Source organism: Durio zibethinus, chromosome 11, assembly GCF_047325235.1.
Source record: "Durio zibethinus cultivar Kanyao isolate XHJ-2024 chromosome 11, ASM4732523v1, whole genome shotgun sequence".
In the NCBI taxonomy this organism is placed as follows: Eukaryota; Viridiplantae; Streptophyta; class Magnoliopsida; order Malvales; family Malvaceae; genus Durio; species Durio zibethinus.
The window spans coordinates 20519993-20534686 of record NC_143172.1 but is presented as its reverse complement, the minus strand read 5'-3'; the positions used below and the strand labels follow the sequence as shown (position 1 = coordinate 20534686).

Sequence of the window (14694 nt, the reverse complement as noted above, 5' to 3'; positions counted from 1 at the left end):
GATTAAAAGATTGAAAAAATACTTAGAAGACTAAGAAGAAAGCAATCAACAATGCCTAACGGCAATCAACAATGCCTAACGCAATGGCAAATCATAGAGAAAATCATAAAACATTGAGGGACTATAAAGTTTCAAACCTTTAAAGATTACAACCATCCATAAGGAGGCTGGCAATCCAAGCTAACAATTTTGAGATAAAGCCTTCAATCATCCAAATGGTTCATATATTAATACAATTTGGCAATTTACCAAATGATAATCTTAACCTTTTTCATTCTAAATTTCTTAAACTTTGTAACACTTTTAAATATACCAGTGTTTTTTTATGATATAATAAGATTAAGACTTTTTCATTTTTCTCTTGAGGACAAAGTAAAGAATTTGCTAGCTTCGTTTCCCTCAGCTTAATCACAACCTGAGATGATTTTGTGCAAAATTTTTTAGATAAATTCTTTCCCTCAGCCAAGACAACAAGGATGAGAAATAAAATCACCATTTTTCCAATAGTTTTAAAGAAAGACACTCTATTACTCATGAGAGAGATATAAGAAATTGCTAAGGAAATGTCCACATCATAGCTTGCCAAAATGGCTACAAGTGTAAATCTTCAACAATGGGTTGACGCTGCTAACAAGGACAACCATTAATCAATTGCTGGAAAAGCCTTAATAAGTAAGTCCATTGAAAAAGCCTACGACCTAATAAAAGATAGCTTCCAAAATTTACCAATGGGGCACTGAAAGCAGAGTCCATAAGAAGGTAACTAAGTATATGAGCTAGACATTTTAACTTCAATCACCTTTCAACTAACTACCTTGACAAAGAAAATAGAAGCCTTAGGTACGCAAACATCTATAACCCTTGTCCAAGCCATACAAAGCCTATTTCTAACCTGTGATATCGATGAAAGACCTCATTCAGCTGATAGAAGCCAATATAGAACTGAAGCCATTCATATTGCCCCAACCAAGCAACCATACAACTTCTATAGCAACACTACAACTCTAGTTGGAAAACCACCTAAAAAAAACCATCAAAACCATACTTTAAACAACAACCAACCACAAGCTTCAAACTTTCACCAACAATAACAACCACCATATCAACCTTCACCATAAGAAAAAAAGCCAAACTTGAAGGATATGTTTTCCTAAATACTCTAAAATCAAATTACCACACTTCAAAACTAGGTCGCATCCATAAAAAACCTAAAAATCTAAATAGGCCAAATAACCAATGCCTTAGCCAACTATCCAATATGATTCTTACCTAGTAATATTGAATCGAACCTAAAAAAGCAAGATAAAAAAGTATGTAATGCCATTTTCTCATATAAAAAGAAAGAAATCTACATTTAAGATGATAATGATACAATGGATGAGCTTATGGCAGTTAACTTGTCTAGTTTTGTGAAGATTCCAAATGAAGACATTAAAGTGAAAAATAAGTTTGAAGAAGTAAGAAATAAAATAAGGTAAAAAAAATCCAAAAGAAGACCCTGAAAAAAATCTTAAGGAAGAATGAAGGAAGAAGAAATTGAGATTGAATATGATAACTTACTCTAAGTGGGAAAAAAAATATTAAGAAGTCTGGTTCTAATTATAGACAACCAAGATAAAGAGAAAAAAATGAAGAAAATGAAACTCACTCAAAAAATCTCATCTTTGAAGAAAAAATATAAAGTAGCTCAAGCTTTGCTAAAGCCTAAATGAAATGAGTTGCTTAAGGAACTGAAGACAGTTAAACTTATTGAAAAATGTAACCTAGCACTTTTAAGAAATTCTACCTACTAAGCTAGACGATCTAGGAAGTTTTTGCATTTTTTATTCAATTGGCCCATTATTTTTTAAAGAAGCATTATGTGATATGAAATCTAGAGCAAGTGAACTAAAAACTACAACCTTAAACATTTGATTCATGGGCAAATACATTAATTAGCCATAAGGAGTCATAGAGAATGTTTTGTTAAAAGTGGGTAAATTATGTTTTTCTTGTGGATTTTGTAATATTAGACACGATAAATAGTGAAGCCCTAATCATTTTAGGAAAACATTTCCTAGCAACTTTTAAAGCTTTAATTGATGTTTATAATTATAAGGTTACATTAAGGTTTAAAGACAAAAAAATTACCTTTAAAACTAGAAAACAAGGAATTCTTAAGGATAAGGTTGATCATCAATGAATGTCTCACCTAAAAGCATAAAAGAAAGGAAACCAATCCATAAAGATCTATACCAAAATCAAGTAAGAAAAGGCAAGCCCAAACCCAAAATCACATTCAGCTTATGTCATTCTAGCTAGAAGAAAACAAAAGGTAGAAATACCAAAAAAAGGTTGGTAGCTTATAGACTTTAGGGATGATTAAGATTGATTAAAACTAGCATTGTTTAAAAAGCAGCTAAAGTTTTACAGTTTCTCCATTATTTTGTTATTATGGATAAGTATGCTTTTATTTTGTTTTTGTAAGAATAAAGAAGGAACTTTGAGCTAAAGGATCTTAAAGGCTTCGGCCTTAAAAAACAAAGATAGGAGAGTATCCTTTTTTCCCTTAACATTTAACTCTTTAAACTATCTTATTAGAAATAATGTATAATTCAAGTGTGGCGGAGGAAAGTTTTTGCACCAAAATTTTTTCAAAACTTTCTGAAATCACTCCTAAAAATCTTTGTTTTCAAACCAAATTGATATTCTTGCAATCATTATAATATTTTCTTACTTAGCTTTTCTTAATATTATCATTATTAACTTAAGTATGATTTTTGAAAAAAATATGAATGTAGTAAATATCTAAATGATGTCATAAGCATAATTTCCTTTTGATTATTAATTTTCATGTTATATGCCCTTTACTCTTGACCTATACATCATTCTTTGTGAAAAGTTATGTAAGTACAAAGTTATATAAAAATTTAAGGCATGAATGTTACTGTAAAATTTACCAACTCATTGCTCGAGCCAAAATCTTAGAATATACTTAAATTAAAGATATAATTTGGGCCATCTTTAGACAATTTAAACCTTTTAAGTTGACCCATATATGATTTATCCTTAATCATCTTATTTTAAGCTTACACTATCCTTTTCTTGTTTAATCACCCACAATAATTTAACCCATGCCTTTATTAATTTATCCATCATTTTCACCCAACCCTATATGCTTATGGACTTTAGTGACAAAAGTAAGAGAGTTAAGTATATTTTGAAGGTAAGGAGGTACATGGAAAAGAAAAAAATGTTGCAAAAACAAAAGTAAAAAATGGCTATAAAAAAAATTCAAATAAGAAAGATGCCCTAACTTTGAAAAAGTCTCAAAAAGTTCTCAAGTCCAAAAAAGATCCAAGACTAATGCATAAGCAAAGGTTTTTCAAGTCTAAAATGTCGTTCATCATACCTTTAACCCAAGCATGAACCAAGCTTGACATTTCAAGCCTGTAAAGACCTATTAATCTTGAGTTAAGCATGTAAGTTCACATTAGTGGAAAGGGAATGTGAAAAGTAAACTTATGAAGTATGCCTTATCTTTGAATTAATATGTGTGGCATACTTTGCATACTCTTTGCTTAGATTTCATGCATAAATTAAAGATAGATTAAAAATACACACATAAAAGTTACAAGAAATTAGGAGCTTACTATTAATTAAGTTTTATATTTTATCTATTTTCATAACTATCTATAAATTATACCATAATGTGAAAATGAGAACTTATAAGACTTTGAATCCATATATTTTGGTTGTTAGCATGATTAATTTAAGATTATTTGTTTGAAGACAAGCAAAAAGCTAAATATGAGGATGTGATGATTGTAAAAATTATGATTTTTCATATGTCAATTTTGCCCTAAATTTTGAAAATTTTTGTGATCTTTGATGAATTTTTACCATTTTTTCCTTAATGTGCTTAAATTCTTGTTTTCAGGTTTACATGAAAAATTCGGACAATCTAACTAAATTTGAACCAAAAAGGCTAAAAAGCTTGTATGTTTTGCATGGTACGTATGAATTCAAAAATCCATGCAAAATAAGCAAACTCAAAACCATGAAAATGTGACAAGCCTAGAGTTGATCCAAGTCCACATGTAATGCTGACCTAAAAAGCCTAAAACCATGCAAGTAAATTTGGTCAAGTTAAAGAAGAATGGCGTATGAGGATTCTTTCGAATCTCAAAAGAGTTTGAACTCAAGTGAAACAAATCAAGTAAGATTGGGAGAAGAATTCAAAATGGTCAAATCTTCTTTATTCCTTCATCTAAACTTCAAATGCAATTAACATAACATGGACACCAAAACAAGGATGGCATAAGTGGACCACTTCAAGCTCACCATTCGACCACAGAAGCATTCAACTCAACAACTTTTTTCCTAGTTGGCATTTCACTCTTAGTTAAATTAGAAAGCTTTTTAAATTCAAATGTGTTTTAGCTAGAATCGAACTATCTAGTTCATCCCATATTCCCATGACCTTGTACTACAAATAGCACCTTTAGCTCACTTGTAGAGTATATCATTTTCTTTTTTTTTTCTTCTCCTAGTTTCGATTTTTAACTAAATTCTTTTGTATTTTTTTAGTCAAGTTTGGCTAGAATAACAAATTAGCTAAAAGCCATTGTTTTCAAGTTTTTTCATTTTTTATAAAAGTTTTTTTTCAAGTTCATTTAAAACTCTTTCTTTTACATTTCATGCAATTTAAAATTCAAATTTCATTTCCAAGTTCTATGTTTTGCCATTTACTTGCTTAAGCTTTAATCACCTTATGATTATTTTTACCTTCCATTTAGTTTATATTTTTACAAACTTGCTTTCCTTGTTCCTTTTATATTTGGCCACACCAAGTATTAACAAGTGATCATCTTGTGTAGCATTTCAATCGACCTACATAGCATTATTACATTTGGTTTTATGTTTTCTAAGTTTAACTAGCTTTATTTAGCCCTTGATAGTTTTTTGGCTTCACTCTTGCCATTTACTTACGTATTCAACCTATACTTCATTTTCTAGCAATCTTAAACAACCTTTTAGTTTTGTTTCAACCAATCTTCACCTAACTTTTGAATTAACTAAATATAAGGCCAAAAAGATTAATTTTGATATTTGGTTTCCAAGCATCCATTTCATAATCTTCAAGGGAATAATATTCACTCATCAATGTATTACATTATAATGATTTGTGCATTTACAAACTTAAAAAGCAGCAATCACTTAGAGTGATGGATCTTATCTTGACCACCCATCCATCTTTATATGCTTTAGACTATACCAAAAACACCCTTTTTAGGCTTAAGGAGCTTCGACCTATAAGGTGAAATCAAAGTATGATAATTCACATACAAGATGACTCGTTATCTCAAGTAAAAAAACTAGTTATACAACTAATACATGAAAATATTTTCATAGACACCTGAGTGAAATACTAAATAGAGTTCTCATAATGAGACTTGTTTAGTTAACTTATTTTAAAAAAAGCACATTCATGTTATCCCTAAGTATCCTTATACTTCAACCTACCTATACTTCAACCTATGAAACTAGCTACTTACTTTATAAGTAAAGAAGCTTAACATGTATCAGTCTTTAAGCATTGTTAATGCCCTATCTCAATAATACAATAAACATGAACAATTTTAGAAACATAGTTTTGATGCATAAGGATCTCATAATTTTAACCTTTTACAATTCCCTTGCAATGCCATTGTATTCTATAGGTTTCATCCAATTAGCACATTGGTAACTCTTTATCCTTATGCTAATGATGAAAAAAAAAATCTTTTATCACATGAATAACAAGTGATAAGAATGCATCAATAACAATATATCCCTATCCAATTTAATTAGCTCTAGGGCATACACTAACATTCTCCTACTTACACTTGAGCTAATCGCTAACGTATTCAATACCACACTTTTTCAGTTAGCAATTGTGTCTCTACAAGGATATAGCTCCAAGGTATCTTATGGCAATGTGCTTGATTATATGTTTGATAATCTCTATTATTAGTCATAATACTTATTCAGATCACAATAAAACTTGTATTCCATTTCACATGACTTTTGTTGTTATTTTAATGACTATAAAAATCCTTTATTAGCATTACTAAGCTAATGATCCAAACATCTATCCTTTTGTAGCCTTAGACAAAAGATTTGTATTTGTGTTAAGATACAAATATACAATCTCCTCTAGTTTAAAATGCCTCCAAATAATTGCTATTATGCATTATGGCTATATATTATCACCTATTTCGAATTCCATGTTAAACTTTTTTAACATCTAATCCACTAATTGTTGCTAACTCTGATAAGTCTTAGCAGTAGAGCCACTTCACGATCATATTAATAATGTATCTCGCATATACTATTTGTGAGTAACTCATTACTCCTACCAACTTTCAAGTATGCACAAATGATATCTCATCCTTTTTGATAAATTCAATTAGTTTGACTATTAGAACTTGATATCATATTTCAATGTCAACATTATTTGATTTAGTAAACTTGTCTCATATGGGCAATGCATAACAATTTATCCTTCTAAATCAATGAATCTTTGTGCCTTTATATATCTTATGCATCAATGTTGGATTTCAAATTTTACTTATGACTTTAACATTTAAACTGTTATTGTACTCTCATTATTTCTAACATGTATAAAAACTTTCAAAAAATAACCTTATATGCACATACCACAGGTATATATCGATCAAACAAGTAATAAAATAGAAATATTAACTCTGAATATTATCTCTCTTGTAGTAGTATCTAGAGTTAACTTCTAAAATTAGGCACTCTGTGTGCATTCAAATCTTCAAAATTTTAAAAGTGCTTGAAATTTTAAATAAATATTAAATTTAAATTGTATAAAATTAAATTACAATAAAATAAAAATTAAATAAAACATAAAACTAAAAGATATGAAATTTAAATGCATAAAAGGTAGATTGTAAAAAAATTTAAGTGCATGAAAATTAAATTTCAAGAAATTTAAATAACATGAAAATTAAAATACTTAAAACATAAATTGTAAAGAAATTTAATTTGTATGATACTTAAGAAGCATGAAAGTATATATAAGCTTAACTAAAACTAAAGAGAGAGTGAGCAAAATTAAAGAAAAAAATATATTAAAAAACCAATAGATAATCAACATGAAACTTAAGCAATTTAACTTGGAATTTATATGGAAACTCAAATTGAACATGAAACTTAGAAGACTTAACATTAAACTAGCAATAATCAATATGTAAATAAACTTAAAATGCAAGATAAAGACATTAAAATCAGCTCATAACATTAAATAAAATAGCAAACAAATATTTTCAACTTTAAATGCATGAAAAATAGAAAATATTATATTTAAGTAATATGAAGCCTCATACATGATGTCTCCATATAATAACATGTAGATATCCGCATCTAACTAGCAAGATATTGTTTTTTTTTAACCTGAAGGTTTTTCGATTTTGTCAAATAAAAAGCATCTCATAAGTATGAGTTTAGATATTTATATATATAGTATATCATATACTCAAATTATTTCAATATGAGATTGGGACGTCACAATCTTCCCAGTTTAAAACTTGACATTTCCGTCAAGTTCAATATAAAATACATATAAAATCACAGAATCAAAATTACAGCAAAAATTAAGATTCTAGAAATGACTCCCATCGTATAGTACTTAATTCTTTCGAGTTTCTAAATATGACTTTCATGATGTAGCATTTAATTTTTGTCAGATTAATGACCGCACCGATAAATATATATATATATATATATATATATTATCTTTGTCTAGCATAAAAATCCATGAAAAACAAAGAAAATAAAAGCAAATAGCTTGTAAGCAAAAACTGGAAACAGCCCAAAAAAGGTGTCATTTCATCCTCAAATTCGAAATGTTTGCTCTAAAAAATTGCATGGAAACTAAGCTAACAAGTAGGAAAATAAGTAAGGAAAAGCAAAGGAAATTAAGAAAGAAAACAAATGGGAAAAATTAGGAAAACAGCCCTTGAAATCGTTTAAAGCTAACACTACAAAGCCCCTAACCGACTACAATCTGCTCCAGATGTGCTCTAATCCTCCATTTACAACTTAAACAACAAGTAAATAAATAAAAAATCAAACAGAACCTTGAAACCCGAAAGTGGCAACCCGAAAAGGGCAGCAGCCTAGTGCTACTGCCATCACCTCTTCTTTCTATCCTAACAGCACGTTTTTTTTTTCTACATCCTTCAACCCCTAAAAGAAACTATATTGCCCACCACTCATCCTATCTTGCATCCTATCCTTTAAAACCACTTTACAAGCTTTTAGGATTGAAAATGACAGCACTTAAAGAAGAAGCAAAAGACAAACAAATCACGTAAACCGACTATTTAGCAGAGGAATAATAACAAACATAATGTGAATTTAAAAAAAAAAAGCTAAAGAATCCATTGAATGAAAGCCAACAGCAGTTGCTAAGTCATGGACACTTCATGTACTAAAATGATCTACCTATCAGCAAGAATAATCTCAACAAAAGAAGAAGTAAAGCAAAAACAAACTAAGGCAGCAGCTCATATAGATTCTGAAAACAGAAACAAACAGCACTGAAATTCCAACTCTCTTCAAGTATTGTACTCCCCAAGATCACATGGGAAGTAGCTAATAACTAAGGTGATATAAAGGTTTGCAATTTAAATTGCGATGAAAGGAAAAAGAATGAAAGTAACAAGACTAACCGAATCTAAAAACAGAATTTAAATTCAACACACTACATCAACTAATTAACATGAACTCGAAAGTAAATGAACTTGAAAATTACAAAAAAAAAAAAAAAGAAGTGAATGAACATGAAAAGTAAAAGATTCTGCATGGAATTAACAAAATTAACAAAAGCAAGGGCTCAAGAACTTGAATCTAAGTTGAAATAAAAAATGAAACAGAATTGAACCAAACAGCACATGAAATTCAAGACTCAAAGAAACTAGAATGAAAAATAAAGTTGATTCAAGTTAGATGTTGCCTCATAGGTGAGATTTCAACCAAGTAGCAAACATTAACCATCCTCATCTAGCTCAAAAGCCTATAAAATCAAAGATACTCAAGCAAAACCGCACATCAATTTGAAAAATAGAATCTGGAACAGCACTACTTTATCCTTCGATTTTCACTCAATTTACATGGTGTTTGATCTCCAAGCTGCTAGTAAAGCGAGCTAACTAATGTAGGAATATGTATTAAAATACCTAAGAATAATTGACATCAAAATGTTATTGAAATTCAACAAAATAGTAGCTCAAAACTGAAACACTAAATCTGGAACAGAATTAAAACAATGTTGAAATTGAAAGCTTAATTTGAAGTAAATGCTCAAAAGAAATGCAAGTAAATTGAAGTAACACATAAAGGAATGTAAATGGAACATTGAAACCAGAAATTTAACAAGGAAATGCTGGAAAATGCCAGCCAAACAGCCACCAACTCGTGGAGAGGAAGTAAAGCTGTTTGACAGCCAAGAAAATGTGAGAAAATCGTTTACTACTCTACTCCTACTCTATCTACACTACGCTACACTACTCATTTGCAGCTGAATGGTTTTAATATAGGCTGACTGGGTTGTGAAGTTTCCATCCTTAGAAGCTATCCAGTAAGGAATATCCTCCTCTTGACCACACAGTTGAGAAAGGACCACTCTGATTGCATCAATCACTGACTTTGGCAGTTGGAATGATATAGGTAAGTCTCTCTAGAAAAGAAAAGCATGAAGCATCACTTTAACTTTGAGCTGATCCTCGTTTTTATTAAGAGGCCCTTAAATCACATTTCGAATCGTATATCCACCAACCCATTTGTCATACCAAAAATTGGTATTTGCTCCACCTCGAATCACCCATCCAAGACCTTTCTCCATAACCGAACCAGGCCAACGTATGGCCTCCCATGTAACAGCGGGGTTCGGGTTGGGTTTCTGACAATTTGCATGTCCCAGGTATTTGGCATGGAGGGTCTATGCCCAAAGTTCCTCATTATGGTTCATAAACCGCCACACCAATTTAGTCAGTTGAGCTTGGTTCCAAGTCTTTGCTTTCATTAATCCCAAGCCTCCTTTTTTTCCTTTAGTAACCTCACCCCAGTTAGGCACGTGTATTTTCTACTTATTCTCCGTATCTTCCCAAAGAAAGTTCTTATTAATCCTGTGCAGCTCCCTACAAATGAGAGTGGGGAAAGCACGGCATTACATATAATAGGATGGAATCGTCTCCGTAACAGTTATGAGAAGAAGCCTCCCAGGAGCTAGAAGGCCTGCCTTTCACCCATTACACTTTGACACAACACGATGAAATCCAAAAGAGATTTCAGCGCGTTTCACATACTTTTTAAAGCAAACGATAGCCCCATTAGGGGTACGTTTGCTTACAAACGAACTCTTAATGCCTGTTTGGATTAGTTGTGAGGGTTAATACGACGCGAATATGACTCAAATCGCACCATACTCCTGTTTGGCAGACATTGGTATGGCACGGTTAGATTTAATCCATCATGCTACAGCTTATTTTTCAACTGGACCATCAAAGGTCCGATGAATGTTTTCTTTATCAAAAGTCGGATCCTTTCTCTTTTCATCCCTTTTATCTCTTTTTTTTTTTTTTTTTTTGCCCTCTAAACTATAGTATAATGATAAAAAAACACACATCATTTAATAGCTTTAGTTTTTTCATTGTTTATCATTTTAAGAATAGTTATATTTTTTATAAGTATTTTTTATATTAAATATTTCAATTTTTTTTAATCCTTAAAATCTTAATTATTATTTTAATATAATTCAATATGGGTTAATATTTTGATTGAATAAATTTTCAAGAATTTAAATGTTAAATAAAATTAAAATATATATAAATAATTTGTTATTATGTTTTTAAATTAATATTCTTGATGATATTTTTTTTATTAAAATTTACTTTATTGTCATTATTATTTTTATATTCACATTAATTTTAATTTTATTAATATAATAATTAATTTTATTATTATTATTATTTTAATTTAATTTAAATTAATTTTATCGTTTTCCAAATAAAATTTTATTTTGTTATTGACTTTTAACAAAACATTAATTACAGCTTAATGGTGCGCGTGCCCCCAACAACTGATGCATTTATTATAGGTGCTTTTTTATTTTAAAAAATTTAAATGAGAAGCGTTGACTTGGTTAAGCTTAAAACAAATTATTTGGACAGGTGCCCAAACGCTGTCGGTGGTTGATTTTCCGAGTAATGAAAATTATAAAAAATAAATGGAATGGTTTAGTACGGTGTTTTAGCTTTGCATGAAGAAAACGATAGATGCCACATTAATGAGATGAGGTTGAGTCAGAGAGAGAGAGAATCGCTTTTACTATTTTGTCTACTAGTGTGGTGCGAATGTTGGAAGCATGGAAGCAAAGCAGAGGCCGAGAATTGCGGCAACCCATCCCCATATCTGAAATCTAAAATCCCATATCAACCCCACACCACACTCATCATTATTCACATCACATCACCGAGTCATTTAGAGAGAAATTTTGCTAGTTTTTTCAAAAGATTTATAAGGTCGTGTCATTTGAAGAGGAAAAAAGGAAAAAGATAAGCATTAGCTTAATCTTGGGTTTAAATTTATCCTTTTCTTTTCCCCAACTCTCTGCATATTCAAAACGATTTAGAGTTCGAGGTTGTTAAGACCCTTCTTTCAAGTTTAGAAAGGGGGAGGCGGTTTGTGGTTTATTTAATGGAAAAGGCAGTTTCCCAAATAGGGAAAGTTGGTTCATTATTAGCACTGCTGGCTTTAGCGTTTCAGACAAGGCAAACAAAGAGTAGTAGCATTGAAGCTGTTGACTTGGCTGTGAATTATTAATAACTAAGAAGATGATGATGGTTCACCATGATAATCATCACAGTCCATTTCCCCCTTATGCAATTGGTTTTGGTGATGTTGATGCTAATGGTCCCACAGGTAATAACAACAGGCCTAAGACCATAATATTTACGATGTCTTTTGCTAGCAGTGATTCTGGTTCTAATGCTTCTGCTGCTGCTGCTGCTGCTGCTGCTGTCGGTGTAAGGACTCTGCAGCCTTTTGACATTACTCCCACGACAACCTCCTCTTCTCACACCGCCCTCAGATCCCCAGGTGGAAATTTCCTTTGCTTTTTCTCATCGTAGTCAACGCAAAGTGTATCATGTCTCTTCTCGTTCTTAATTATCTCTTTCCCTCCCCTTTCTTGCTCTCTCTTCTCTCTGAAAATTATATCTGTACTAATCCATTTAAGAGAGAAAAAAAAAAAAAAAACCTTCATCTTTATTCAATGAGCAAGGCAGAGAGAGAGAGAGTAAAGTTGTCTGTTTGACTAAGACAGACAATTTGGATATTTGATTTTTTTTAACAGGAGGGATGGCGGCATCTTTTGAGTTTCCTTTTACAAGTGCACAGTGGAAGGAGCTTGAGAGACAAGCTATGATATACAAGTACTTGATGGCTTCTGTTCCCGTGCCCCCTGATCTCCTCATTCCCATTGGCGGAAGTCCCTCATTTCCAGTTGCTTCCCACTCTGCCTGTAATCTCCCTCTTTCTATTTACCTTACCTTTTTATTCATCAATTCCTGTTATGTTTACTGGTGGGATGTCTTTGCTTGAATGAGAAAATTTGTTCCTTTTGTTGTCTGACTGGCATATTCACTAAGTGGAGGGTTGCTTTCTAGCTATGCCAAGAGATGTAAGATTTTTTGTTTGAAAAAACACTTTGTTCTTTTTGTTGTGGGCAGTGGGTGGTGTTGCTCTAAATCTAAGTTTCTCAAGTAGAGATCTCGAGCCAGGGAGGTGCAGGAGAACAGATGGAAAAAAATGGAGGTGTTCGAAAGATGTGGCGCCTTACCAAAAGTATTGTGAGCATCACATGCATAAAGGTCGTCCCCGTTCAAGAAAGCCTGTGGAACTTACGAACAAGAAGACCCCCCATGCCCATACTCAAGCTCTTTCTTCATCTTCCTCTGTTATTCTCACTAAGAATGCTTCTCCATCTCAGTTTGTTGGAACTCTTACTCAGCCCTTCCAGCAGAATCAGACCACTTGTTTTCTCGATAAGCCAAGTGAAAAAGCTGCAACATTTTGGCCTGTGACTTATGTTTCTTCCTACAAGGAACCTAGGTGAGTTGAAGCTTTCTTCCCACCTTCTTTGATTAGTGATTAACACCCCCCCCCCTCCAAAAAAAAAAAAAGAAGAAGAAACTACTTTTTGTGTGTTTCGAGTTTTGATTATACTTTTTTCTGTCTCTAATTTTGGCATTCCTTCTTTTCTCATTGAAGGAACTCGGACTGGATTATGAATGAACTCATTCCCCTGGCTTCATCTGACCAACAACGGCATCATCTCATGCAAATGGGACCAACTATTGCCAGTTCATTCTCCAATGCTGATAACACCTTTGTTCACAACCAAAATTATAACAAGGAACCTCTGAACTTGAATTCATATGCCAATTTCAGTGGTACAGAAGATCAACAACGCACTAGTTGCCCTTTGTTTCTCAACTCTGAAATAGTCCAGCTAGATAAGTCCCCGAAAGGTACACCAAGAGGCTTTGTTGATGCGTGGTCTACTGGTATATCTGATGACCACAAAGCCAACTCTGGAGCTGAAACCTCTGTTTCCTCTAATGGGAAGCTCTCTTTGTCCTCACCTTCTCCGTCAATGGGAGTCAATAATATCAGGGATGACGAGTTGGGTCCTATTCATATGGGGTTAGGAGTGACTGAATCTGATCAGAACCATGAGTATGCTTCCAAATCACATCTTTCAAGCTGGTTAGCCCCTGCATCTTGGGCTGCTTCCACACCTGGAGGCCCACTCGCAGAGGTTTTAAGGCCAAGCAAGATCGCAACTGCCACAGAAGACCCGGAAGGCAGCTCCAATCCATCATCTTCCCTTACCGGAAATGGAAATTCCTGTAGTCCAGCGGCGCTTGCGGTGTCTTCACCATCTGGTGTTTTACAAAGAACTCTTGCTTCGTTGGACCAAACCTGAGATTGGTTTGATTTGGCTTAAAGGAAATTAGCAGGGCTGTAAATGAATCGAACATAAAGTAACTAATATTTGTGTTAACTCATTTATTTTTAAAAGTATTCATGTGATTTGTATTTATAAAGAAATTTATTTTGTTTGTTTATGTTTATTTATTTAAATAATAAATTATTTATGTTTGATTCATGTTTATTTAATTAAATTAAATGAATTTATTTATAAATATTAAATAAATATATTTATAAACATATATAAATAAATAATTCATAAATAATAAATAAATTTAAACAAATAAATTTTAAATGCACATAAATGAATTTAAATAAATATAAATAAATTTTAAAATAAAAGATAAAAATATAATTTTATTAATATTATTATAAATGAATAATAAATAAATAAATTTTAAATAAATAATAAATAAATTTATTTATGAATATAAATAAATGAATAAATTATTTTTTGTATTCAATTTATTTAATAAATAATATTTAAAAATATTTAATAAATAAATAAAAATTAAACATATTTATAAATAATTCATTAAATATTCTATTTACTTACAAGAGTACACCCTGTTACAGGAAATGAACCCAAGAATTTACCACAAACGGATATGTTTTTTTCTTTTTTTAATAGCGTGACTTGGTTTTGTAATT

At 31.5% G+C, this 14694-nt stretch overlaps 1 protein-coding gene and 1 non-coding gene across 2 annotated transcripts; one reads left to right on the top strand and one right to left on the bottom strand.

The window, feature by feature from the left end:
• Positions 1–473: 473 nt before the first annotated feature.
• Positions 474–581, bottom strand: LOC149516184 (small nucleolar RNA R71). The gene has a single exon (XR_016346767.1). It is a non-coding gene; the product is annotated as a small nucleolar RNA R71 (small nucleolar RNA).
• Positions 582–11421: 10840 nt separating this feature from the next.
• On the top strand, positions 11422–14215 carry LOC111290807 (growth-regulating factor 7-like). Its single transcript, XM_089768809.1, has 4 exons — positions 11422–12147; positions 12404–12571; positions 12780–13161; positions 13321–14215. The coding sequence occupies exons 1-4, from the start codon at positions 11883–11885 to the stop codon at positions 14036–14038; spliced, it is 1533 nt and encodes a 510-aa protein (XP_089624935.1). The 5' UTR covers positions 11422–11882; the 3' UTR covers positions 14039–14215.
• Positions 14216–14694: the final 479 nt, after the last annotated feature.

Excerpts from the sequence above, each read along its gene's own strand:
- LOC111290807 (XM_089768809.1), top strand. The coding sequence starts at position 11,883 with ATGATGATGGTTCACCATGATAATCATCACAGTCCATTTCCCCCTTAT. Across the intron at positions 12,148-12,403 it reads CACCGCCCTCAGATCCCCAG|GAGGGATGGCGGCATCTTTT; the intron begins GTGGAAATTTCC and ends TTTTTTTAACAG. Across the intron at positions 13,162-13,320 it reads TCTTCCTACAAGGAACCTAG|GAACTCGGACTGGATTATGA; the intron begins GTGAGTTGAAGC and ends TTCTCATTGAAG.